The 26,559-nt window shown below is 47.4% G+C and overlaps 1 protein-coding gene across 1 annotated transcript in view; it reads left to right on the top strand.

The window, feature by feature from the left end:
* The window catches only part of LOC135921635 (fatty acid synthase-like), a 144,874-nt gene that overhangs the window by 83,721 nt on the left and 34,594 nt on the right, over window positions 1-26,559 (top strand). Inside the window, exons 16-22 of the mRNA XM_065455913.1 lie at window positions 107-261; window positions 6,073-6,288; window positions 8,182-8,511; window positions 9,388-9,507; window positions 10,516-10,871; window positions 16,122-16,475; window positions 23,613-23,856. Of these exons, the coding sequence (XP_065311985.1) occupies window positions 107-261; window positions 6,073-6,288; window positions 8,182-8,511; window positions 9,388-9,507; window positions 10,516-10,871; window positions 16,122-16,475; window positions 23,613-23,856 (1,775 nt within the window). The remainder of the gene's footprint in view (window positions 1-106; window positions 262-6,072; window positions 6,289-8,181; window positions 8,512-9,387; window positions 9,508-10,515; window positions 10,872-16,121; window positions 16,476-23,612; window positions 23,857-26,559) is intronic.

The raw sequence follows: 26,559 nt of genomic DNA, 5'->3' as shown, positions 1-26,559 counted from the left end.
AGTTTTTGATGGTATCGAATGCGACAAACATGATATATCGACAACAAAATACGGGAATCACATTTTGATCGAAATTCCTTCTAGTTTCTTTCTGATTTTTCCGTAGGTGTGTGTTCGATGCGAGCACCAGTGGTTCAAACGAGGTCTTCGACTTCAGCCCCAGTAATCCAAAGTATGCGGACATTTTTGAGCAAGACCTGGTGATGAATGTGTACTGCCGTGGGCAGTGGGGATCGTACAGGCACCTGTCCCTATATTCCGGTGAGTGGAATGGCTTGACGCCTTTGACTATTGACGAAAATGCTTACAAAAATTGGCAGATGACAAAAGCTAGTGCTGCTAATTTTCAGAGACTGACACTGGTGAACATGAATATTCGTGGAAAGAAGCTGTTAATTTTTTTATAAATTACTCAGATCCAACGCACATGTTGGAATCTATGGGAAGGGTAGTTTTAGCGAAGCGGGTAAACGAACAGCTTAGAACTAGCCGCGATGCATACAATGTTGCTTACTTTCATCACATGCAAGAATTGTTTCATGAAACGTTTTCCTTTAACCACCATAACCTACACACGTTTAATTCTGTATGTGCCAACGGCGCCCGGTATGGCGAAAGAGCAGCAAGCATGAGATCGTGAATGTCGAATGCAGTAATGAATTGCGAAGAGTGGGTGTATCATGGCGTCATTGCGGCTAAGAGCCTTCAGTTTCTATTGCCTAACGTATCAATGCGATACAGCCGTTTCAGTTGGCGATGGTGTCCGCCGCCGGTGTCCGTAGCAGCTATCGTAGCAGCTAGGAAAGCAGTACCCATTTCTCCGCCGGGATTGAGCCTGGGCCCGCTGCGTGGGAGTCGGCTACTCAACCATTGAGCCACGTCAGCGTTCTAGCACTCTGCGGAAAAATGCCCTATAAACGCGTCCTAGCGGGTGACGAGACACGCGCTGTCACATGCGCACCGCGTAGCGTCGATGTGTCCATATTTTGCACTGCAATTGCGTAATATTACACTAGGTAGGATACCATGTAGCAGATGCCCAGGTAACGGTACAAGGCGGCTAAGAAGGCTTAGGGGAGAAAAAAGAAGTTTACGGAGATGTGTACAATAATGCTAGAAAATATATTATGTACCTGATTACATCAAGCTGACTAGGTGACTAAGCCACCGCCGCTTTTAAAGGGATGCCAGTAAATCAACATCATTATTATCATCGTGTCGGGCCACTTGCCTTGTAATCTGATATGCGCGTCGCGCAGCATATATATAGGCGCCCTTTGCATCGCACTTGCATATTATTACAACAGGAGGCACCTCATGTAGCCCTTGCATAGGTAGCGGTACAAGGCAGGGAGGAAGCCTTGAAGAAGAAAAAGCAGATTATGGAGACATATAAATATTGATGTAATGAAAAACGTGTGGGATACCAGATTAATTCAAGCAGGCCAGGCGACTGTTTTTCTCTGTCCCGTTTCAAAAGCAATGCCATTAAATCTTCATCATCGTCTTTGGGGTCGTTTCCTGCCACTTGTAGAATGTATCCTGCCACTTGTAGAATGTGCGCCGCGTAGGGTCGATACGTACAAACTTTTCATTGCAGTTCCGTTATATTCTACCAGGTGTCCTTACTTGTAGCAGCTGCATACAGCAGTTTCATGCTGCGCGTACCTGGACCTAGTTAACTCAAGCAGACTAGATGGCTATTTGTCAGCACCCCGTTTCGAAGGAGATGCCAATAAACCATCATTGTCATCGTCATCAACAGCACGGGTCAAGGAATGTGATATGTGCGCCACGTAGTCTGGATCCTCGTGTTTACACTGCGGTACACGTTGTGCACTTCCTCGCAAAGTACGAAAAGCTTCTGAAGAAGCGAATCGTAGAGCTACGCGCGCGGCTGCAACCAGGCAGCATCGGGCTCAGCAGACCGCGCTGTGCAGAGAGCGGGACAAGCCGCCGTTCGCCGTCGACGCCAGGCGGACAGCTCAGATTGTTATCGTGACAACGGCGCGAAGAGACGCTGCCGTGAAGACCCTGTGGTGCGTGGCCCCGTAAATGGAACTCCAGTGTAGCGCTCATCGAGCTCACGCTGCGACCGTGCTGCGTGTACCGCGCAGGCCTGTGCCGTTTTTTTTTTCTTCGAGCTTTTGTTTGCAGACATTCTAACAAACCGTGAAGGACCGTAAGTGTCTCGCCACGTTTATCGCACTTGGAGGATTATCACCGGTCAACGAGCGTAAGTGTGCCGTAGGTGTAACTTATTCTAAGACGGCCGAAAATTACCTGACCTCGTCGTATGCTTGCTATAAGCTGCCAATTTCCTAAGTTGGACTTAATAAAGTGGAGTTTATTAAGGATACTGTTTTCCACGTACGTTGTCGACAGCTCACCCGTTTCTTACGTATGAACGCCTTCAAGTCTATAGCAGGGACGGCACTTGCATCGTTGCTAACTTTGGTTTTGATGGATGCGGCATTATTGTCGACAAGCACATTACACTCGATGTCTCTGCCCAAACATTCAGCATAATATGACTTCTTTGGACGCATAAACACAACAGAACGGTGACTATACGTCATTAATGCAGAATTTCTATGGCTTGGCGGCGACATTAAAGCTTTAACAACGCTTGAAGAGTCCAAATATTACTTCCTTTAGGAGTTTCAGTCTGTTGATGTGCTTCACTGTCAACGGTGAAGCACATCAAGCACATCGGCTTGAGCATAGGCCTCTGTCCTGAATACGCTTGTTTGGAGGTGCAGTAGGTAGGATTTCCAAACAAGATCTGTATAAGACACGCTGGCACGTGACTTTGATGGGTCTGTCGTCGCATCTTGAGCACTCCAAAGGTTATCGCCCATTCTTCATTCGAGAATCTGACAGCAGAGCAGATGCCGGAACGTGTCAGCACAGTCACTTGGGACACATCATCTATATCAAAGCGAACCCTGCATGAAGCCGACCTAGTGATTGTGGCTCGTGGTGTAGTCGACGCCCGCGATGGTACAAGTACCTTGGCGAATCGGTTTCGCTCTGTTTTCACAGAGGATGGCAATCACACCAGCCGAGACATTTGTCGAGGAATGCTTCGTTTGAACTTCTAAAAAGTGCTTTCGAATGTCTGCATCTGGAGCGAGTCTTCTGACGTCGACAAACGACGAGTCACAGACTAGTAGCTGTCGCTGCCACTGTAGTAGCAGCTTCGCTAAAGTCATTATGCCATGTTGAAGCAGGGATACATCCATTTTCTTACTAACTGATCATGCAGGAGGGCGGCAACATTGCGCGCTGTAACTACCGAGAAGACGGCAGTTTCGGCCTATTGCGTGAGGTGGTCAACCGCCACTATGACCCAGCGGTTTTCAGCCAATGTGAGGAGAAGGGGCACATACAAATCGATGCCCACGCGCCAAAACGGCCGGGTAGGGCAAGGTAAAGATTGCAGACTGGCTGGCAGGAAATGGCAGGTGGAGATTTCCGGCGCTCACAATCGGGGCAAGAGCGAACGAACTTCTGAACGCAGCGGTACATCCCTCGCCAGTAGTACAGCTGTCGAAGGCGCTGATAAGTTTTGAAAACTTCTGAGTATTAGTGATAATTACTGGCGCCCGTTGGGGTTATATTTGCGTCGGTGAAGCAGTTTGTCCCGAATGGCGAAATGGTGAGCTTGACGACGCAACGTGCGAGTGTTTGGTCGTGCTGATGAATCAGAAAGCAAGTTTATGAGAGAGGTAATCCGATGGTCCTTGCGCTGCTCAGACGCGATGGTGGTAAGGTCGAGCGAAGAAACGGTAAAGTGGGATAGGGAGCAGCAGGCATTGTGGTCAGGCAAGGGAGTGGGCGAGAGGGCGTCGGCGTTAGAATGCTGGCGTCTGCTGTGGTAGAGCACGCGGATATCATAGTCCTGAAGAAAAAGTGCCCATCAGGCAAGACGGCCTGAGGTATTTTTCAAAACGACAGCCAGCATAGTGTATGGTGGTCCGGGACTACATCAAATGGACGGCCGTAAAGGTAAGGCCTGAAATTGGTGACAGCCCAGATGATGGGCAATTATTCATTTTCTGTCACAGTGTAATCGGTCTCAGCTTTCGTAACTGTACGACTTGCGTAAGCCAGGACATAATCACGAAACCCATGTTTGCGCTGGACAAGAGCAGCACCGAGGCCAACATCGCTGGCACCTTTGTGTACCTCTGTAGGGGCTGTCGGGTCGTAATGGCGCAAAATTGGTGGAGACGTCAGCACACGACGGCGCTTTGTGAAGGCCTCGTCGCACTCGGACGACCACGAAGTGAGGGGCCCGTTGCTTCTTAGCAGTTTCGTCAGGGGTGATATGATGGCGGCGAATGAAGCGGTACGGTTTGTAGGTACACAAACCGACGAAACTGCGCAATTCTTTGACGGACGTTGGCTTGGGGAATTCGGCGACGGTCCGAAGCTAGCTGGATCAGGGCGAATTGCATCCTTGGACACGACGTAGCCTAGAATTGTGAGCTGGGTACTTGCCAATACACTGAGCGCAAATCTAGAGATGAAAATAATTGGGCGCCTTATAGACTGTCAATCGTGTCGTCTATGCGAGGGAGAGGGTAGACGTCCTTGCGAGTGATCTTGTTCAGGCGGTGGTAGTCCACACAAAACCGCACAGAACGATCTTTCTTCGTAACTAGGACGACAGGAGATGCCCATGGACTGTTGTTAGGTCGTATCACCTCGCGGAGAAGCATGTCGTCGACTTGTTTGATCATTACACGACGTTCTGCAGGAGACACACGATACGGACGTTGCCGCAATGGCGGTTGCGGGCCAGTATCGACGCGATGCGTAACAGTTGGCGTCCGGCCCAGGGAAGGCTGCCCTACATCTAAAGAAGGAAATTCTTGTAGAAGGCACAAAATCTTAGATCGCTGGACCGCTGTCGTGGCATCGGCAATAGAAGAACCGAACACATCACTGTGCTATAGGTCACATGACATGATAGGTCACAAATTCTAACATGAGAAGCCATGAGAATTTTATTCATCGTCCCTCTTCCCGGAGGTTGGGGGAGACAATTCGATGAGAGGAGGCGAGTAATCCCGAGAATTTTTAAAATGATTCCAAATACAGCCACAGAAAAATACAGCTGGAATGCAGGAGGGAACCACGAGTGCGAACTTAGGGCTCAATACTGAAAATTGCTGAAACTCCCACCGAGCCAAATTTGTTTTGCCTTTTGGAGTATCGAAGCTTAATTTAGTAAATATGAAGCGAGTCGTTGGAGTATATCAGTCAGTCTTCTTAAATGAACATGAACAGCGTGATGAATAACTTACTGAGTGTGTCAGGAAAATCGATAAAATGAAAGACCTATACGTACTCCCATCTGATAAAATGTCAATGCTATTTGTGACCATATAAGTTGTAGGATAGGATAAGAATAAACTTTATTTGTCCAACGGTTAATGCTGTTGGTGTCCGGGGCCAGACTGCCCGGGGTCCATCGCCCGAGGAAAATCTTCCGAGATCCTCGGCAACGGCCCTGGCCCGCTGGATGGCCCACTTCTGGTCTTCGGGTGCGTCGCTGTGGAGGGCGACTTGCCATCTCTCAGTAAGGCGCCCCGCTTCAGAGGGTCCTGCTGTTGTCTTGCCCCTTCCTCCTGGTCCTTCTTCCTTATGGCGTTGGCATTCTCAAAGCACATCGGCCAAATCGGTCTGTTCGTGCTTGAAGATTGCTTTTCTGTTTTAAACACGGAAATCATTGATAAGAATGACTATTGCAAGAGGTGCAGTGCAAGCGCAAGGTAAGTAAATCTAAGTATTCATTTCGGCGTACCAGCGGGCGGAAATACGAAAGGCTCAAGGCATTCCGGTACAAACACGGCCTAACGCGCTCACATCGTTTGAGGACTGTGTCCGGCCATGGGCTAACCTCCACAGATACACTCCCTATAGGGTCCAATCTCCCTTCTCTTGACCCATTTTACTAAATAGTCGTCGAGCCATAACTTAAAAACACTACTTTCTCTCTCTCTCTCTGAGGTTGCCTGCCCATGTGCTCATCTTCAATGCCCCTTGAAACGTGCACCACAGATGGCCTGCAGAGGACAACTACGGAGTTCGCCTTCCTAAGCATCCAGACACGAGGCGACTTGTCCAGCTTGGACTGGTACGAATCTCCGCTCAAGTATGCGTCCCCCTCCAGCAGAACTCTCGAAGACAGAAGGCTGTGTGATGTGTACTGTGCGGCGCTCAACTTCCATGACGTGTTGCTGGCAACGGGAAAGATTTCGCCAGAGCCTATTTCAGGTCAGTGGGTTGTTCAAGCGACACGGGGTGTGTAAACAATCTTTACTGGCTTGACAGGAATGGTTCGGCATTTCGGTGACCCGAGTAAGAGTTCTGCTACAAAACAGAAGCAATAAGAAACGCCACCGATTCGTTGCAGTGATCTACGGGCAAGAGCAGGGGGCGCCATAACGACGCGCGCGCCGACGTACTGTACTCCTCATTTCTTCGAGACACGATGCAGGTGCTATAGACTCTCTCTAACAACGCCTGTGGAGCAAAACGTAGCTTTGCGCATTCATAAGGAAGGCGGCCTTTTTTGATTGAGGTGATATGGCCTTCAAGCACCATGCTTTGTGGCAAAATATGAGGCCATGATTACCAGGTACTCATGTTTAGTAGTTTATGTAGCGCGTAAGAAAAGGGTACGTATAATTTTACGAGTCATAATGAGCGTAATGTTATCCTGTTTAAACTAGTCGTTATGTCCTTAGAAGCAATTCTCGGTCTGAACGCTTGTGCAGTGTGAGCAATTACAGCTCGTTCGTTCTTGCGCTAGAAACAATTTGAAGCAAGCGCTGCAGAAGATAGCAGCCTGCCAAAGGTTTCACATTTCCCAAATTGTATTTTCGAACCATATTGTTATTACTTACCGGAAATACTTATCAAACGAGAAGGAGCGTTGGTAGTGCATTTAGACTAGCCCGTTAGGCTCCATGCATATGGCGAACAGTGCAGTAGTCAGTGGCGAGCAAAAAAGACAATTGAGAACAACCTAGAAACATGACAGCTTACAAGCTTACGACTAATGGACGTTTATTGCACTGCGATAAATGTTAAAATGTTGAAGGAATGCGTGTTTGCGGCGCAGCTGTTTTACGTTTTGTTGAGGATTGCGCATTACCCGCATGATCCACTACGATCCTCTATGATTGGCGAGCACCCAGAAATGAGGTTTTCGATTCTTCTTGAGCACAGCAGCGTCTACACTCGATGTGGGGTAAGAATAAAAACGCACACGAAGTACAAGAAGACAAGAGCATTTTCTTCTGCATTTAAATTTAATTGTCACACGTTAGACTACATTACACTATGCTAAAGTTATCTATAGTGAAGGTATGAGTCTTTCCGTGCCATAATACTCGCCACCGGTTGTCGCACGTTTTCGAAATGAACTTAGTATCTGTGATTGTGCTGGAGTGATGTGCATGAATATATGCGTAGTAATAAAATTGTGGCAAAGTAAAGCCGAAAAGTAATTCTGCATTCTGTTGCGTAGTCCTGAGCACCTGAGCATACTTCACAGTGTCTCACTCCAGCGCCGGAGTACTGTGAAACGATGTGTAATATGGCTGGGAGCTCGACAGGGTTCCGAAGCCGTAATATTACGAAACTGAACCAGTGACTGTGGTTGCGTTGTTTCCCTAGTCTTAAGGTTTGCCTCTGGTTGTTCCTCTTACGCAGGAATGCCCTGCAAGGTTGTTTACGCTCTTAACGAACGTGTTATTTGATAATTCCAAGATACGTCTTATCAACAGCGATCATGTAGCCGGTCCACTTGGCAAAAACTCCAAACCTTGATCAGGATTTTCCACAATCTGTGAGGACAAACTGGCTTTGTAATTTGAAGGTGTCGCCAATAATCAACGCCGTAAGAAAGCTTTTCTGTTGATGATTTGGAGCCATACTTTTTTAGAAGTTGAACCTTGTACCCCGTAAGTCGGTTTGAAGGTCCACACGCTATGTCCAACATGGAACGACAAAAGAAGACTGATATTCGCAGCGCTTACCGCAGCCCATGTTCTGGCGATGTCTTGAATCTGACATGTACCACCCAGCGCTCTTTTGTAGATTAATGTAAGGCTTTTCTTTGGGGTTCAATAACCCGATCAATTTTCGAAACTGTCATTTCAGGCAAACGGGCCTCTTTAGACTGCGCCATGGGCTCCGAGTTCTCAGGTCGAGACAGCCAAGGTCGCCGGGTCATGTGCTTGGTGCCAAGCCAGGCTATAGCCACGCGGGCGATTGCGGACCCGGATTTCACTTGGGAGGTTCCCGAAACGTGGAGCTTCAAGGACGCCTGCACCGTTCCGATGGCGTACTCGACCGCCTACTACGCGCTGATAATGCGAAGTAACATGCGGCCTGGCGAGTCAGTCCTGGTCCACTCCGGCAGCGGAGCCGTCGGACAGGCAGCCATCGCCATCGCCCTGTCCATGGGGTGCACCGCCTTCACCACCGTCGGTAGGGAACGCCCGAGCCTGATCGACCTTAGCACTTTAAAATATGTAGAACCAGTGTAGACCAAATGAAAAAGAAATACGTTCTGTTCATTCATGTTCACGCAGTACCGAGGCATCGGTCCTCAGCTGTTCGAAAGCGTGCGTACGCACAGCTACTGTTATTTAACGCAGTGCGAAAAAGGGAAAATAACATTTTTTTTATTGAAACGAAACGCGATACGCCAGTGCATATTCGACGCACGTTTTTGGCACTGATGCTTTAGAAATTCTACAGGTGCCTCCAACCAAACGGAGTTACAAGCACCAACCGAGTTAGGTTATGCAACTGCGACTTATGCTCTGAAGTCGTTCATTAAAATGTTAATTTGTACAGCTTTTAAACTTGTAAAATCCCGACATGGTTCTAAATCGACAAAACCCAAAACACATTGTTAATCTTGATTTCTGGCCAGCACTACAAAAACAATGATAGTCATTACTTATGGGAACACTTTTGGTAAACTTTTTTATTATCCTGAATAATTAATAAATAATTATTTTCTAATTTGTTTTCTGAACTGTTGCTTTGCGGAAAACGTTGGCCGATCCTGGAGACAGTGAAATAGTAAACTGTGTCGACCCTGGAGATGACGTCATGAAGTCAGCCTATCCTGGAGAACGCGTAATGGTCGGTCACACGAGTCACGTGCTGAGAGTCTCGGCGTCTTGCCGGGCAGGCACTCAGTGGCGTCATGCCCCAAAACTCTCCAAGGAAGATGAACAGTCGCCCAAACACTTAACTCGTTTATTCGCGTAAAACTTCGCATGACACAAATCCCTTCACGTGCGTTGGAACCGCATAATTTATTTCTTTTTGCATCATTCGTTTCGCGCACAGGTTCTACGGAGAAGCGCGAGTTTCTCAAGCGCCGGTTCCCGCAGCTGCAAGACAGACACTTCGCCAGCTCACGCGACCTCTCCTTCGAGGAGCACATACTCGACGAGACCAAAGGCAGGGGTGAGTGGGACTTTGCAACACCTCCCCTCGCATTGACACTTTTGCGGCGTTCTTGCTGTTTGCGTGTCATCCTGAATAATTGAAATAAGATCTCTAAGCACCGCGTCAAGTGGCATCGTCGTGTTAGGATGCCGGATTCCCGTTCCTCGCAACTTGCCGTCCCGCGTTACTATTAGTAGGTGACAGGCTGACGTGGCATGGGCGCCAGGAAGCCAGGCGACCAAGTAGGGACGAACACATTGCTGTTGCGAATTGTTAGTGAAGAGTGATATGAGAAGAGAGTGATGGGGTAAGTGCATGTTGGGGCAGCCTAAATAGCCCCGGTATTACGATAGAATAGCCATCGCACCTTTGGCAGGGGGAAGGTCTCGACGCACATCACTTGGCAGAGGAATCTACCATTAGACGCCGAGTTACGTGAGGAGATCCGTCCTTTTTTCGGCGGCGAGATTATTCACTTTGCGCAGATAGGGCGCGTCGTTATTGAGGCGTAGAGCTCCCTTCCTCTGTGGTGCTGACGTCTTCTGGAGAGGCGGACATAATTTCGCAGCCACCTCAAAGACTAATTTACGACAGCAGCTCTACACATTATCACTGCCTTCTACTGTAGGTGGTGGTTGGGCGCGTTCTTTCGCCGCGAAGCCGACGTCTTGCACGGAGCATGGATGCAGTTGACAGAAATGTGACAGCTGTTCTTGCTGCAGTTACGGATTTGTAAAATTAATGCTACTATTTTTCTTCTTTTTTTGAAACTTCTCAATTTGACAAGGTTTTGTAGGAAATCCTAAGCACAAAATCTAAGTTCTGCTTCCTACAGTCACTAGAATTTCACGTTTTCTTTTACACACAACGAATTTAATTCAAATCAGTGTACCGCTTCTTGTATCAAATACCTTCGGCGTTTTACATCTATTTGAACAGGTGGTATCAGAGTTAAGCCTGAGCTAACGCTTCCTCTCAAGCAAAGAAAGTGTGTCATTGATCTTTTTTTTTCCCCATTCTGCGAAGGAGTTGACCTTGTCCTCAACTCACTGCCCGAGGAGAAGCTACAGGCGAGCGTGCGTTGCCTGGCAGACCACGGCCGCTTCCTGCAGATCTCGCACTTCGACGTGCCCAACAACTCACCCTTGGGCATGTCCGGGTTCATCCGGAATTGCACGTTCCACGCCATAACGTTGGACAAAGTGCTGCGCGACGAAATCCACTTGGCCGCTGACAAGCGCCGCCTCGTCGAAATGGTTCGCGATGGCATCGCTTCCGGAGTCGTCCGTCCTCTGAACACTCACCTGTTCGCGCGAGAGAAAGCCGAGGAAGCCTTCCGGTTTATGGCTTCAGAGAAACACATTGGAAAAGTTGTGATAGAGGTGAGTGAACTCAGGATAAGAGTTTCAGATCCAGAAGTGCCCACTTGGAGCCATCAAAAACTGTCCTGGAAGTCTTAAAGACAACACCCTGTATTTCAACGGATTCACAGGCCACTATAGTAAACCTGTTTGTGTATAGCACTTTCATTTGTATAACTCATGTTTATGATTTCATTACTTCATTGTTATGTTGCCTTGTCACGGGATATGATGTTCTTGTTTTTTACTCTGACGATAACGGCACGCATAAAGGTGCAACCGAAGTAACAGCATATTTAATTGACAGCGTCGTCTGAGAGCGAGGAGGAAGCAAAGCTCAGACCATGCTACAGGCGAAGAAAGAAGCGCGGTCAAGTAATAGCACGATCGCACATCATGCATGTGCAGTTGAGATTACCTTCTTAAGCAAATTACTGCACACCCTTATTGGACAGCTTCCTATTCCGGGTGTCTGGTGTAGCGTCAACAACCGCAACCACGCACTCCCGTTCACCGCTCCTCCGCCAAAAGAATGGCAATTAGAGTGTCACGCATTCTTCACACGTTTCTGTGAGACACAGCACTGTTGGACAGATGGTGACTTATTTGGGGCAGAAAAAAATTGGAGGACGCTTAAGCTTCGCTTTCAAGAGTGGGACGCGACAGCGTTCCCGTCGACCCGCCAAGGGGTATAAGACAATGCGCTACGGCACAGCGATCACTTACGATGCGCCCCGCATCGGACTTAGCGCCCACCTATCACGCGGTGAGCGTCGAGCAACGCAGCGTTCGGCGCGGCAACGAAACGTGCGCCTGAGCGAACGGAACGAACCAAAGAACTCGGTGTCTCGGAGGGGAAACGATCTACGCCAGCCAAACGTCGTGATCGGCACGGGCAGAGAGATAGATAGTAATCTAAAGAAAGGAACGGCGCTTGATTCTGCAACCGGGAGCACGGCGAAGCGTCGTCAGGAGAGAGGGAGTCGGGACCGCGACGCGCCTGGCAGAGGTCCCAATGCGCGCGCGGCGCGCCTCCTGTCGGGGCAGCGCCGTACATTGCGAGGAGGGGGTCTTCTGTGTTTGCCGCAAGATGGCTCTGCGTGTGCGGAAAGCGCAGAAGAAATGCAGCTGAAACGCACTTCGCAACTCGTGTAATTGCGACTTCTGTACATGTTCATAATTACCGATATACACCGCAGTATAACTTTCCACGGCTCGTTTCGAAGGCAACACCGCATTCACTAGAGGCGCGTTTGTACCGCTTGGAAGCATCGAACTCGTGGCTGAGTGGTAGCGTCTCCGTCTCACACTCCGGAGACCCTGGTTCGATTCCCACCGGGCCAATCTTGGAAGTTGCTTTTTATTTATGAAGCGCCTGCCGTGATTTATCGCTCACGGCCAACGACGCGGACGCCGATGCCGACGACACCGGCTTTTCTGCGACACGAGCTCCTTAACGCTGTCGCGTTAAAAGACGTTTAGGTGGAGCACTTGCCAGCCAGGTCTGCCAGTATAAGCCCGCCTGTAGAAACACCACCACCACCATCACCAACACTTTACAAAGTGCCTAAATGTGTTTGTTTCAGTACTAATTATGGAAAGAAAAAAAAAGAAACCTGCATAATATATAGTTCTATGGCGTCAAGGCAAAGTGACCAGCACCCGTATGTTCATCGGTGTGATACGCGGTTGCGCTGCAAACGGTTGCAGCTGTGGTTCTAACGCCGCGCATAGGCTCAATGTCAGCTCCCTCGGCAGCCGGTACCATCTGAAGGAGCTGGTCGACGATGTCATCAAGCGCCAACCGACGACGAAACGCACCGTCTCTTCGCATAGGATCCCTGCCGAGGGCACGGAGAGCTATGAAAGCAGCCCTAAAGAAAGAAATGCAGAAGGAAGCCGTGGCCACAGACACTCGCAAATTGTGGCAGAAAGCTTCACTGCGTCGCGTACACACGTGCAATTTTCACCTCCTATCACCCTTTCACGTCGTATCAGCGTTCATTGCTTCGTCTTGGCTCCCAATCAGCTGATGCAACACTATGCTGCATCGCATCACGGGAAGACGGTTTATTTTGCAGGTCCAGGCAGCCCCATTGCGACAAAAGTGAAATGCACAAAGGTGCGTGCAATTCAATTTTAGAGACCGGTAATAAATCATAGTCCAAGTGGCACCTCAAATATCATCGTCAGCGTTTCCATAAATTTACCAGCCTCCTAAGAACGCACGATCATGAGCATGCCAGAGTACTGCAAATCACCGTACACGAAGCACATAACGATGGAACATTCTAATAGGTTTCGGATCAAATTGGTTCGAGTCATCGATCTTTCTACACTGGCGCACTTTCTGCGGAGCCGTCACCGAACATATAGTACGAGGACAAGGTGGGAGGGGTGGTGATGTCTAAGCGGCGACAGACACCGTTCTGACCACATGCCAATGCGGCCTCGCAGTACCAAGCGAAGTGCGGCTCAAGATCAACAGTGCGTGAAAATTTCGGGCGAATTTTGGATGTTGCGGAACGTCATCAGCCTATTTTTGTGTTCACTGCAGGTGGAAGGCTTCTCCCAGCGGTCTCTAATTACCTCTGACCTGCGATAGCTGATTTCATCTTGTGCCTGGAAATTTCCTTATTTTATTATCCCACCTAATTGTATGCCGTCCTCGACAACGTTCGCTCTCCCCTAGCACCCGTTCTGTGTTTCTAATGGACCACCAATAATCTGCCCTATAAATTACATGGCCTGTCCTGCTCCAATGTTCCCCCTTATTTCAACTATGATATCGTGCACTCCCATTTGCTTTGTGGTCCACACCACTCTCTTCCTTACTTTTAACATTAGGCCAAGCATATTTTGTTCCATCATTTGTTTGAGCAGTCCTTAACTTGTTTTAATGCTCTATTATTAACATCCAAGTTTTTTGCCCGATATGATAGCACTGGAAGAATGGAATGATTGTCTGATTTTCTTTCCAATCACAGCGCTGAGGTCCCGGTCGTGATTTGGCAATGTGCTCCGACCCATTTTCATTGTTCTGTAAATTTCCTTCTCGTAATCAGGATTCGCTGCGAGTAAGTGACCTAGATAAACTTACTCCTGCGCACACTTTAGAGGCTGGCTACCGACCACTAATTCTTGTTCGCTTGACGGGTTATTCAAAATTACCTTTGTCTTCTGCATAATCTTCAACCTACACTTACACTTTCTCGGTTAAGGTCCTCAATCAATTGTTGCAATGTTTCCCCAGCGTTGCATAACGGAAAAATATCATCGGAAATTTGCATTATTATTACTTTTTATTTAAATATACCACAGATATATATATATATATATATATATATATATATATGTACCAGGGCGGTACATAATTATATTATTAAAAACAAATAAATATGACGCATACATGAGCATATAGTAGATGCAAGTTATACAATAGGTGTGACAGATAGAAGGTATGAATGGCACAAGAAATATCGATACAATAAAAGCTGCAAGTGTTATGTTATGCGGGGTCCCTTTGGGAGTACTTAACACCTCTGTCTCAAAGGAAACTAATAACAATATAATAAAAGTAGGTACAGTTAACTTCAACACAATTCAATTAGCAAGTTCATGTTCTAACGGCAAGGGGGGCAACGACGATGAAGGTGCCGAAACAATTGCATTAGTTAGCTCATTCCAGTGGACTATGGTGTGAAGCAGGAATGAATAGTTAAAACAATTATTGCGTGCGCGAAGAGGGGTTATAGTAAGGTCGTGTTTCTGCCTAGTGGGGGTAGTGAGAAGGAAAAGAAAGAAATATAAGCTATGTTAATTTTATAATGCTCAATATTCAACTGATATAAGAACTTAAACAGAGGTATCTTAAAGATAAGGGCGAAAGTTGAACTCTGTAAAGAGGTTCGTGACTGCAACAGCACGTTCCAACGCTTACCTGCGTCAGCTAGAGCGGCGCAGAAAAATACATAATTATGTTCGTAAGACTGCAACCCCCCTATCGCAGAAAATTTTTACGTCAGCAGCTGCAACGGCTCTTAAGGTTTGCGGATTGACTTACGTTTACTATTGGCGCAAGTACTGAAGCTCGCACTTGTGCTGCCATTGCATTAGACGGTGTTTTTTTTTTTTTACTACAACGCTCGTCTTTTCAGAGGCGGGCATCGCAACTTGGTGACCTTACAAACAGTTTTGGCTTTCTAAATACACTTTTTTTCACTTCCTGCGCCAAAACTTGTTCGTAAGTTTGCTTAATGAATTCCTCCCCTGGATCATATGTGCTATATATGCTGTATTTGTTATTTATTTATTTTTGTTTGTTGTAACCTCCAACGTGAACATGCCGGACATTTCAAGAGGGGGTGGGCTTTGCTGAAGGCCAAGTTTGCGGTGATTGTTCTGAATCGCCAAAAATGGATTTGAGAGAAGTAGTCAGTTGTGGTGTAGATGAGAGCAGGACCGGCGTTCCAGTATTGCTTTGTAAAAAAAAAAAAAGAAAAGGAAAAAACAGGGGGTACGCATACGTCTGGCTCCTAGCGCGTAGATTTCACATTCCTTGTGCATTCACGGCATATCTTGCTGTAGCATGCGTATCCTCTACATGTAAGGATGGCGGTGACGTTGGTACAGGTGATGTTTGATTGGCAGTCAGCCAGAGCACAAAGCGACCTGCCGCTGGCTCGTTAGTGTGGAGACGCATGAAACGCGTGGAGCTCACTTGACACTTTTCTCCTCAATGCCCCCATAACCTTCCAGGGATGCGAAGCGCTCGTATTTGTCCATTCTTTATCCGTGTTTTTTTAGTGCGGGCTGTATGTAACAGTTATGCGAAGCCATTGGTAGAGATCCTATTATCACCCGTTCGTCAATGCGTTTTCCTATTTCGAGAAGGAAATAGAACGAGGGCCAAGTCGAGAAGGACAGAATGGCGCGTGCTACAGCTACAATTGAGCGTTTACTCGAGCAACTCGACCGTGTAATCGATTACAACTGAGGGCTGTAACTTTCCTTCGTTCTATTCGAATTTTTTCAGGTTGAACCGGTACAACCACTCTAAGTTTGCAAATAATCAGATTTTTCTGTCTGCACTGAAGCGCCTGCTGTGTGAGATGTAAAGCTTCCCGTCGCTGAATTCATGTCAGGGCTTACTGATGGCAATATACAAAATTTCGAGCGTTGGTAAAGCATTGGGAAACACTCTCGCGGCGAAAACCGTGATCATAATAGACGCAGGAATTTTCCTAAAACGCGATGTGAATCCGTTTCCAGATCCGACCGGAGGACAGACAGCGGCCCACGGCCCCAGCAGTGCCGCTGACGGTAGAGGCCATCGCGCGCCCCTGCTTCTTCGAACACAAGTCGTACGTGATTGCCGGAGGGCTGGGCGGCGTCGGCCTGGAACTAGCTGACTGGATGGTGACTCGCGGATGCCGCAAGCTCCTGCTCACCTCCCGCTCTGGGCTCAGCACTGGGTACCAGAGGCTGTGCCTGGACCGCTGGCGCGGCGCTGGTGTCGAGGTGCTCGACAGGAAGGCCGACGTCGCGTCCAGCGAAGGAGTTCGGGCGCTCATCGAAGAAGCCGCGTCCATGGGACCAGTCGGTGGGATATTCAACCTCGCGATGGTGAGTCCCCGCCTCGGTACGTGTTACTCAGCTTGAAACATTGCATACTCCGTTACATACTTAGGCGGCAACGCTGCGGAAGCTTCGCCGGTAGTCTGCTCACAAAAGTCTCGCTCTGCGCGCTTCGGGGATAGCAGCAACTGCTCCTGGTCGCTGATACATTGAGAAGTCGTTCTTAGTAAATGCATGTGAGTTAGTTAGAGATCTACAACGAGGAACATTGAATCTTTGTTAGTGGTCAATTGTAAACGATGTGAAAGAAGGAACTTTTACGAACACTTCACGAAGATGACTGCTATGATAAAAAATTTTATAAAAAGATGAGTTGGGCTGTTTTACACCGAGTGGTATGTGCTTGCATAATTAGCTCTCTCAAACGCGACATTCCTGCTTCGACGGACCAATATAATGGCGACCTATGTCTCTGAACGTTGCTAAGTTAGCTCTAATTGCGTTAACCGTGGCGTAAGAACTCTGCCATTTGCGCAGGTGGCACATGCTTGGTCCAGTAACGTAATTTTTTCGTCTACACAAGGATAGCAAAAGGTAGGTGCGCGGCTACTACGGTTGCAGATATATAAGCGTAAGTTTCTAAACACTAACAGTTCCATCTGACGCGGAATGGTACATTTGTCTTCGTTGCAGTCACTGTCCTTTTTCCTGCATGTGGAATGAAGAACAGCGCTTTTCAAACGCTAATAACTTGACATCTGCAAGACGAACTTAGCGGGTAGAAACACTTGACATAACAAGTGACACCCCCTTTGACCATTCTTGAAGATGTTTCGCGTGAAAAAATGATATCACAATTCTGCACCTATAGAGACATCTAACGCTGTCAAAATTACTGTATAATGAACAGCTCCGATATATCCCGCTAATATCTGAGTAGGTTTTTTGCAGAACTCTCTTAAACATTGTAACAATTTTACGTAAGATATAAAATTATTATTGAAATTTGCCCTCTTGACATTTTCTAACACAAGAAGTTTACAGAGGTCTCACATCTGTTTAAGAGCAGACTTAAAAATTAGTAAAATCCATCCATTTCTATGACCTACAGATTTTCGGTATTTCTTTGTAAAACTGGTGAGTCTCTGAATCCTGAGTCTTCCATCCTAAATGCAACAGATTTCATTTGAATGGGTGAAGTGCTTGTCTGATGAAAGCCTTTCTGCGTACATCAATGTGAAGAGGGAAAGTGGAGTAGCGCACCTAGCTAAATTTTCCTCTTGCGTAGGCACTGCCCAGGCCTTTGACAGCGCTAGAACGAGTCGCGAACACAGTATTCGCTTCTCTAAACCAACTAACATGGCGATTAGCGGTATTATGCCATTGTACAGAAAACACGCGTGTAATGTATAATTTGCATGACTGCACTCGTTGCTGAACTATTTCGCAGAACAGCATCGCGTGTCTGGAGCTGCAACGAAGTGCGCCGCTCACTGCTCTTCCGCGGTGACTATTACAACCCTACCGGAACCCGACAAAAGCGGGTCGAGTCCACTTGTCGAGTTTTAATTTTTCCGCTCTACTCTACACGCTATGCGTGCCGCCCTCGCACCTGTTTAAGCTTTTCCTAGACGCTAGAGCTATACTATTGCCGCGTAACCTTGAGCGATCGGAAAGCGCGTTTTCCACTCTTGGCCGGCGGAGAGGGGAGGCTTCGTGCCCGGTGGTGGTCTCGTGCTGTCGACGCCTTCTCGGTGAGCGCATATTCCCCCCCCCCCCTCATCTTTTGAGAGGTTCAATACATACAAGCATTTGCCTCGCAAACCAGATTTATTTCAAGGGAATTTTCCACGTCTCAATAATTTCTCTCGACGTATTCGAGTGCTGATTGCCGTGTTATAGTTTGTTAACGAAGCTTTCCCTCAATTCAAAATATTTTAAGGCAGTTTTCCTAGTCTCTAAAGCCGCTCGAGTTCACGCTGCTCCTCTGGCGGCCATTTTTCCAAGAAATTATGCCTTCTGAAAATCGACTGTCGCGGACAACATCAGTCCCTTTCCACATAAGTATGGGGCTCGGAGCAGGAGCTATGGCGCTTGAAAGTAACCGGTGGCTTGACGAACCAACCGACTGAGCTACCTTTCCGGGCAACATTGAAGGGTCACGAGTTCAAATCACATATTATGTTTCTTTTTTTTCTTTTATTTTAATGTCTTTTCCTTCATTTTATTACTGTACGGAAACCCTCCTAAAAAAATTATATATCCTCAATTATGTGTGGCTACACATGTGCAGGTCATAAATACCAGGTTCTCTAGCCGAGTGCCAACCAGGCGGTATAACCCAGCTCAGATACGTCCACTTTGACTGATCAAATAGGGCACCACTGTAGGTTAAATGAGGCGTACAACTCCTGCGGGACCCGCCGTGGTTGCTCAGTGGCTATGGTGTTCGACTGCTGAGCACGAGGTCGCGGGAACGGACCCCGGCCACGGCGGCCGCATTTCGATGGGGGCGAAATGCGAAAACACCCGTGTACTTAGAATTAGGTGCACGTTAAAGAACCTCAGGTGGTCGAAATTTTCGGAGTCCTCCACTACGGCGTGCATAATCAGAAAGTAGTTTTGTCACGTAAAACCCCATAATTTAATTTTTAATATAACTCCTGCGGGGACGGTAGAGTATCCGTCTCCAGTGCAAGAGGACCGTGATTCAAATCCCGGTGCCGCGCAATTCTCCACCGGAAAATACAAAAAAAATACCCGTGTGTTGAGATAATTGCACAAACAGGCCTGGAGTGCGGCCTGATCCCGGTGACCAGAACCGGTAACGCACTCTCTCACCAGAGCAGGATTGGCCACCCTGGTGCAGTACTTGGCCACAACCTCCTATATGAATACAACAATCAAACCCCGGCCCTTAGTCCCCAGCAGCCGCGAAGCAACTGACCACGGCGGCGGTCAGATCTGTGACGCTGCAGAGGGTGCTAAGAATACCTGGCTCCGGACAGGCCGCCATTGGAATCTGAACCTGGCAACGTTTAACGTTAGAATGCTATCTAGTGAGGTGAGTCTAGCAGTGTTATTGGAGGAATTAGAGGGTAGTAAATGGGATATAATAGGGCTCAGTGAGGTTAGGAGGACAAAAGAAGCATATACAGTGCTGAAAAGCGGGCATGTACTATGTTACCGGGGCTTAGCGGAGAGACGAGAACTAGGAGTCGCATTCCTGATTAATAAGGAAATAGCTGGTAACATACAGGAATTCTATAGCATTAACGAGAGGGTGGCAGGTCTTGTTGTGAAACTTAATAAGAGGTACAAATTGAAGGTGGTACAAGTCTATGCCCCTACATGCACTCATGATGACCAGGAAGTCGAAAGCTTTTATGAAGATGTAGAATCGGCGATGGGTAAAGTCAAAACAAAATACACTATACTGATGGGCGACTTCAATGCCAGGGTAGGCAAGAAGCAGGCTGGAGACAAGTCAGTGGGGGAATATGGCATAGGCTCTAGGAGTAGCAGAGGAGAATTATTAGTAGACTTGCAGAACAGAATAATATGCGGATAATGAATACCTTTTTCCGCAAGCGGGTTAGCCGAAAGTGGACGTGGAGGAGCCCGAATGGTGAGACTAGAAATAAAATCGACTTCATACTCTGCGCGAACCCTGGCATCATACAAGATGTAGACGTGCTCGGCAAGGTACGCTGCAGTGACCATAGGGTGGTAAGAACTCGAATTAGCCTAGACTTGAGGAGGGAACGGAAGAAACTGGTACACAAGAAGCCAATCAATGAGTTAGCGGTAAGAGGGAAACTAGAGGAATTCCGGATCAAGCTACAGAACAGGTATTCGGCTTTAACTCAGGAAGAGGACCTTAGTGTTGAAGCAATGAACGACAATCTCATGGGCATCATTAAGGAGTGCGCAATAGAAGTCGGTGGTAGCGCCGTTAGACAGGAAACGAGTAAGTTATCGCAAGAGACGAAAGATCTGATCAAGAAACGCCAATGTATGAAAGCCTCTAACCCTACAGCTAGAATAGAACTGGCAGAACTTTCGAAGTTAATCAACAAGCGTAAGACAGCTGACATAAGGAAGTATAATATGGATAGAATTGAACATGCTCTCAGGAACGGAGGAAGCCTAAAAACAGTGAAGAAGTTGGGAATTGGCAAGAATCAGATGTGTGCGTTAAGAGACAAAGCCGGCAATACCGTTACTAATATGGATGAGATAGTTCAAGTGGCTGAGGAGTTCTATAGAGATTTATACAGTACCAGTGGCACCCATTACGATAGTGGAAGAGAGAATAGCCTAGAGGAATTCGAAATCCCACAGGTAACGCCAGAAGAAGTAAAGAAAGCCTTAGGAGCTATGCAAAGGGGGAAGGCAGCTGGGGAGGATCAGGTAACAGCAGATTTGTTGAAGGATGGTGGTCAGATTGTTCTAGAGAAACTGGCCACCCTGTATACGCAATGCCTCATAACCTCGAGCGTACCGGAATCTTGGAAGAACGCTAACATAATCCTAATACATAAGAAAGGGGACGCCAAATACTTGAAAAATTATAGACCGATCAGCTTACTGTCCGTTGCCTACAAAGTATTTACTAAGGTAATCGCAAATAGAATCAGGAACACCTTAGACTTCTGTCAACCAAAGGACCAGGCAGGATTCCGTAAAGGCTACTCAACAATAGACCATATTCACGCTATCAATCAAGTGATAGAGAAATGTGCAGAATATAACCAACCCTTATATATAGCTTTCATTGATTACGAGAAAGCGCTTGATTCAGTCGAAACCTCAGCAGTCATGGAGGCATTACGGAATCAGGGTGTAGATGAGCCATATGTAAAAATACTGGAAGATATCTATAGCGGCTCCACAGCCACCGTAGTCCTCCACAAAGAAAGCAACAAAACCCCTATAAAGAAAGGCGTCAGGCAGGGAGGTACGATATCCCCAATGCTATTCACAGCATGTTTACAGGAGGTATTCAGAGGCCTGGAGTGGGAAGAATTGGGCATAAAAGTTGATGGAGAATACCTCAGCAACTTGAGATTCGCTGACGATATTGCCTTGCTTAGTAACTCAGGAGACCAATTGCAATGCATGCTCACTGACCTGGAGAGGCAAAGCAGAAGGGTGGGTCTGAAAATTAATCTGCAGAAAACTAAAGTATTGTTTAACAGTCTCGGAAGAGAACAGCAGTTTACGATCGGTAGCGAAGCACTGGAAGTGGTAAGGGAATACATCTACTTAGGGCAGGTAGTGACCACGGATCCGGATCATGAGACTGAAATAGCCAGAAGAATAAGAATGGGTTGAGGTGCGTTTGGCAGGCATTCTCAAATCATGAACAGCAGGTTGCCACTATCCCTCAAAAGGAAAGTGTATAACAGCTGTGTGTTACCAGTACTCACATATGCGGCAGAAACCTGGAGGCTTACGAAAAGGGTTCTGCTGAAATTGAGGACGACGCAACGAGCTATGGAAAGAAGAATGATGGGTGTAGCGTTAAGGGATAAGAAAAGAGCAGATTGGGTGAGGCAACAAACGCGGGTAAACGACATCTTAGTTGAAATCAAGAAAAAGAAATGGGCATGGGCCGGTCATGTAATGAGGAGGGAAGATAACCGATGGTCACTAAGGGTTACGAACTGGATTCCAAGTGAAGGGAAGCGTAGCAGGGGGCGGCAGAAAGTTAGGTGGGCGGATGACATTAAGACGTTTGCAGGGACAACATGGCCACAATTAGTACATGACCGGGATAGTTGGAGAAGTATGGGAGAGGCCTTTGCCCTGCAGTGGGCGTAACTAGGCTGATGATGATGATGATGACTTTTGTGAGCTTTATAGCAGCGGGTCGCGCTGATCAAGCGTGTTATCCCAGCTTTATCTGTGTTATCCCAACTGCACAGTGTAGGTCGATCCAGTGCAGCCTGCTTTCAGCGCATATGCGAACGCGAACAGCTGGGGTCAGTTGGTCGCAGCCAGCAGCGATTAACCAGACTGTTGGTCTTATCTCTGGTCTGAGCGCCGACTGTCGCAACAATCTCGGTCCGTCAAGTCGTGCTGTCTGACTTCGACTTCTGACTTGACGCGCTTCTGCCTGATTCATGCAAATGCAGCCTATGTGTGGGTCGTGAGTTTCGACAATGAGCCTCATCATTTTCTCCTGCAGACTCAACCGATGATCCGTGCTGTCCTGTCGATCTAGCTGTAGTTATAATGTACTCGCGCGCTACATGAAAAGAGCGTGCCGTAAGAAGACGCTGGTAACTGCTGAGATATGTACGCAGTCCCTGATTCGTGCAGTTTTTCAACGTAATGTTGCCATTTCGCTACGGTGTGATTGTCAGGATCCGACACACCTAAGCCACTCGCAGTATGAAATCTTTCGGGAATAACCAAGGGGGTATGCTATGATCATCCATTGCGTACTCCGAAATTTACATCAGTTTATAGCTCCTACAATGTTATGAAAACTAGCTATCCGGAGTGAAACTATACCGGTAAGCTGTGGATTACATTTCTGCAGCTTTTCTGTGTTATGTCGTACCTATTGTTTCTAATATGCCACATTACAGCATTGTATACATGGTTTTTTTTTGCACATACATTGACATGTATACTTGTCTTTATCGGGCGACACGTTTCACCGCCTAACAAATGTTATCGCACAGCGCAGGACGCCCTAGCATGTGTGGGAAGTTTCTGGAATGTTATCGATGGTTCCATCCACTGTCTGTGACCGAAACTTGTGTAATCTGATTGCATGTGTGCGCGACGCGAATAATATAGAACTTTGTGGAAGGAGCGCGGGTCCCAGTGATTAGTCTGGAACATTCGACGATTGATGTATAAAAGCCGACGCGCTTGACCCGTTGATCAGATTTTCGACGATCGCCGACTGTGTTCGCCGCTCTCGTTGTGCTTTAGGTGTAGCCTATTTTGTGGGCACAGGTTCGCCTAATAAAAGCTAGTTTTGCCTTTCACAGTATTGCTACTGTGTTCTTTGACGTCACGACCACGTGGCAATATGTAATGTTGACTTCTGTACACTCTTGAGCTGTGCGAAAGTGAGAGGGCCCACGTGAGCCGGAATAGTTAGTCTCTGCCTGTAGCTGTAGCTGTAGAAGATTGCCTGAAGCCAATCTTCCAGTGCGCTTGCAGGTGCTTCGCGATGCTCTCCTGGAAAACCAGACGGTCGACAAGTTTGAAGCAGTGTGCGAGCCAAAGGCAGCTGGCACGCAGCTGCTTGATAAGCTGTCGCGGCAACTGTGCCCGGAGCTCGACCACTTCGTCGTCTTCTCGTCCAACTCCTGCGGGCGCGGCAACATCGGCCAGACAAACTACGGCTACGCCAACTCCGTCACGGAACGAATCTGCGAGCGCCGTGTCGCTGACGGAATTCCCGGTGAGCGCCAGCAAAACGCGGTTTGTCGCGGACCTAGACGTCACGCTCAGCTTCACGCACATGTCACCTGTGAGAATGCCCTAGCCATGCGCAAACGTACAGCGCGACACCTCATGTTAAGTACACACTGCGACAGATCAGTGGCTATATGTCACGGTGCTCCTGAGAACGAGGTCAAGGGTGCGATCTCGGCCGTGGTTTCGGCATTCCAGTGGCCCCGAAGTTGCAAGTGCATTTGGTGCACGATCAAGAACACCAGTAGACGAATTCACAAAGCTTTTCGTTCGTAAGTGCTGTTTTTGAGTGGCTGATCGCCTTCGCTAATAATATGTCCCACGTGACTGTCGGCTGGCACGAACGCTTTTAACGTAAGAACGTTTTGTGAATGCGGGCCCTGGTGTTTAAAATCGATCCGGAGTCCCGCAGTATGACGTGCCTCATGACCAGATTGTGGTTCTAATAAAACTCGAGAGCTTCTTAAGTTCAAACGCATAGGCTAGTGTATGCGGCAGCTGGCCACAATGTCGGATTGTCGTTACATGTCCCTGCCTTGCGTTTGCCCTAGACAGCATGGCGATGCTAGTCGCCCATTGGGGCTAGCTCCCGTGGTAAAAAACCGTATTTGCCGACTAACACAGGACGAAACAGTCGGAATGCTATTCAGGCTTAAGTAGCACGGACTCGTTCAAATAGTCTGAGCTCACCGCTGGCGTAGGCGCGAAGAGTTGACGTCACGCACACGAGCGCTAACTCAGCACTACACGTTTAATTGTTAAAATTAAATTGTTGTGTTTAACGTACCACATGCACAGTTCGTTATCAAGGGATGCTGCAGCTCCGGGTTAAGTTCGGCTGCCTGTAGTTCTCTATCGCGTGCACCTCAATATAAGCACACGACCATGTCGCTGCCTACGAGATGCGGCCCGCCACCTAGTCAGCAAACGCGAGGCTGTCCTCACGCTTAGAACTCCAATCCCATTCAGGTTCTATATATATAATTACCACAAGCTTTTAAATCACCCATGGCACTTCCGCTTCTTGAGATAGAAGACACTATTTGCACGAGGAACTATATTGGACATTTGATTAATCAACACAATATTTAAATTAACGAATTAAAGTGTACACTGATTACTTCAAGGCACACACAGCAAAGTACAAATTGTAGTTGGTGACTTGAAAAGTGATATTCACTTGGAAGGAATTTTCCGCAGGACACCATTCTTGAGATATTCATTCCCAAAATTGGCGATTGATTGCATTGGTGTTTGAGTAATTTTTGAGCTTCACTCTATATAAAAAGGCGTTTTGCTAAACGAAGGAAGTCGAAGAAGAGCGCACCTTTACCGTAAGTTGGCGGTGCTTTTCTCAAAATCGGTGCTAGCTTCGAAATTCGTTCCAAATGAGTGTGCCTTGTGAGATCGCTGGCTTCAGTTTGTGTAACGCAGTGTGTGCACTATGGTGATTAGTTAAGTATTTCATTGATTAGTGTCTTAAATATTCCGTTATGCATTGTAATTTCCAGTGTAAGTAATGTCGGCCGCTTCAAGAAATTCAGCTCAATGAATAGAGCGTGCTACGTGGATTGTTCAATAAAGACTAAGACTGACGTGAAATCTTGAATCATTTTCAGGAATAACTGGCACATTTATCCCTTCCTATATGCTCGCTATTAGGTCAAATACACGTGCCCCACCCTTTCTGCTAAGCCTAGACAATATAAGTGAAGATATCTTTTGACACCTACATCCAACTCGACTCCAATGTCATAAATACACCTTGTTTCATGTCAAATCAATGTCCCTTTTTACCGTGCGGTACATAAAGTTACCGAAGAGTACCGCATTTGGACTGTAAAACGACTAAGTGGATTGATTTCGCCCGAAAGGCGAAGCATTGATTGCGACAGCAAATTAGTGGACAGCTACAAAAAGTTAGGATATTAGTTTTATCGGCCGCATTACCTCCTAAACATAGGCACACTAACTAAATTGACAAGCATGGAGTCACGCGCGCACAAGCAAACATGAACACATCTGACTCGGTGACCGCGGAAATTCGCTGTCAAAACGCTGGCGTCTGGAAACGCGGAAGCAGCAGCGAGCGAAGTGGTATTCGGGCTGTCTATGGCTTCACCGAAACGTTAGCGCCGAAAACACACAACACGCATACAGCTAACAGCCGACGAAGTACCTAGACTGCACCCAACGCAGATCGATCTCAAGATACGACCAGGCGACCGCGCGCAGCCGCCACATGCGCAGTTGCAGCATCGAGCGAAACGCCGCCCTGCCCTCTCACTATCCCCTCCCCCCGGTTCCTCGAAACATTAGGTGCCCCGTGCACATGAAAGAAGGAAAAAACTGAGAGGCCCTGCCACCTCCACAGGCTAGGAGAAAAGTGGAGGAAGTGACATGGAAGTTTCGCCTTCTTTTTCTTTAGTTCGCTGTAGCGGCCATGCTCTCGGGCCACAATGGCGGCTTTGTTGTGGTTGTGCACGTTCACACGTGTTGCTACGTAGGTTTCGTACCATGGCAAAGCGCTGCGTTAGTCTTTGAGTTTTGTTCTGTTGTTTGATATTTGATAGGTTTGTGAACTTTCGTATATATATATATATATATATATATATATATATATATATATATATAGTTCAAGAAACGAAGGCACACACTTAAGAAAATTGCATTTTTAATGTTTCAACGT

This window comes from Dermacentor albipictus, chromosome 8, assembly GCF_038994185.2.
Source record: "Dermacentor albipictus isolate Rhodes 1998 colony chromosome 8, USDA_Dalb.pri_finalv2, whole genome shotgun sequence".
Lineage (NCBI taxonomy): Eukaryota > Metazoa > Arthropoda > Arachnida > Ixodida > Ixodidae > Dermacentor > Dermacentor albipictus.
Note: the sequence above shows the minus strand (reverse complement) of the source record. Positions and strands in the feature narration are given on the sequence as shown.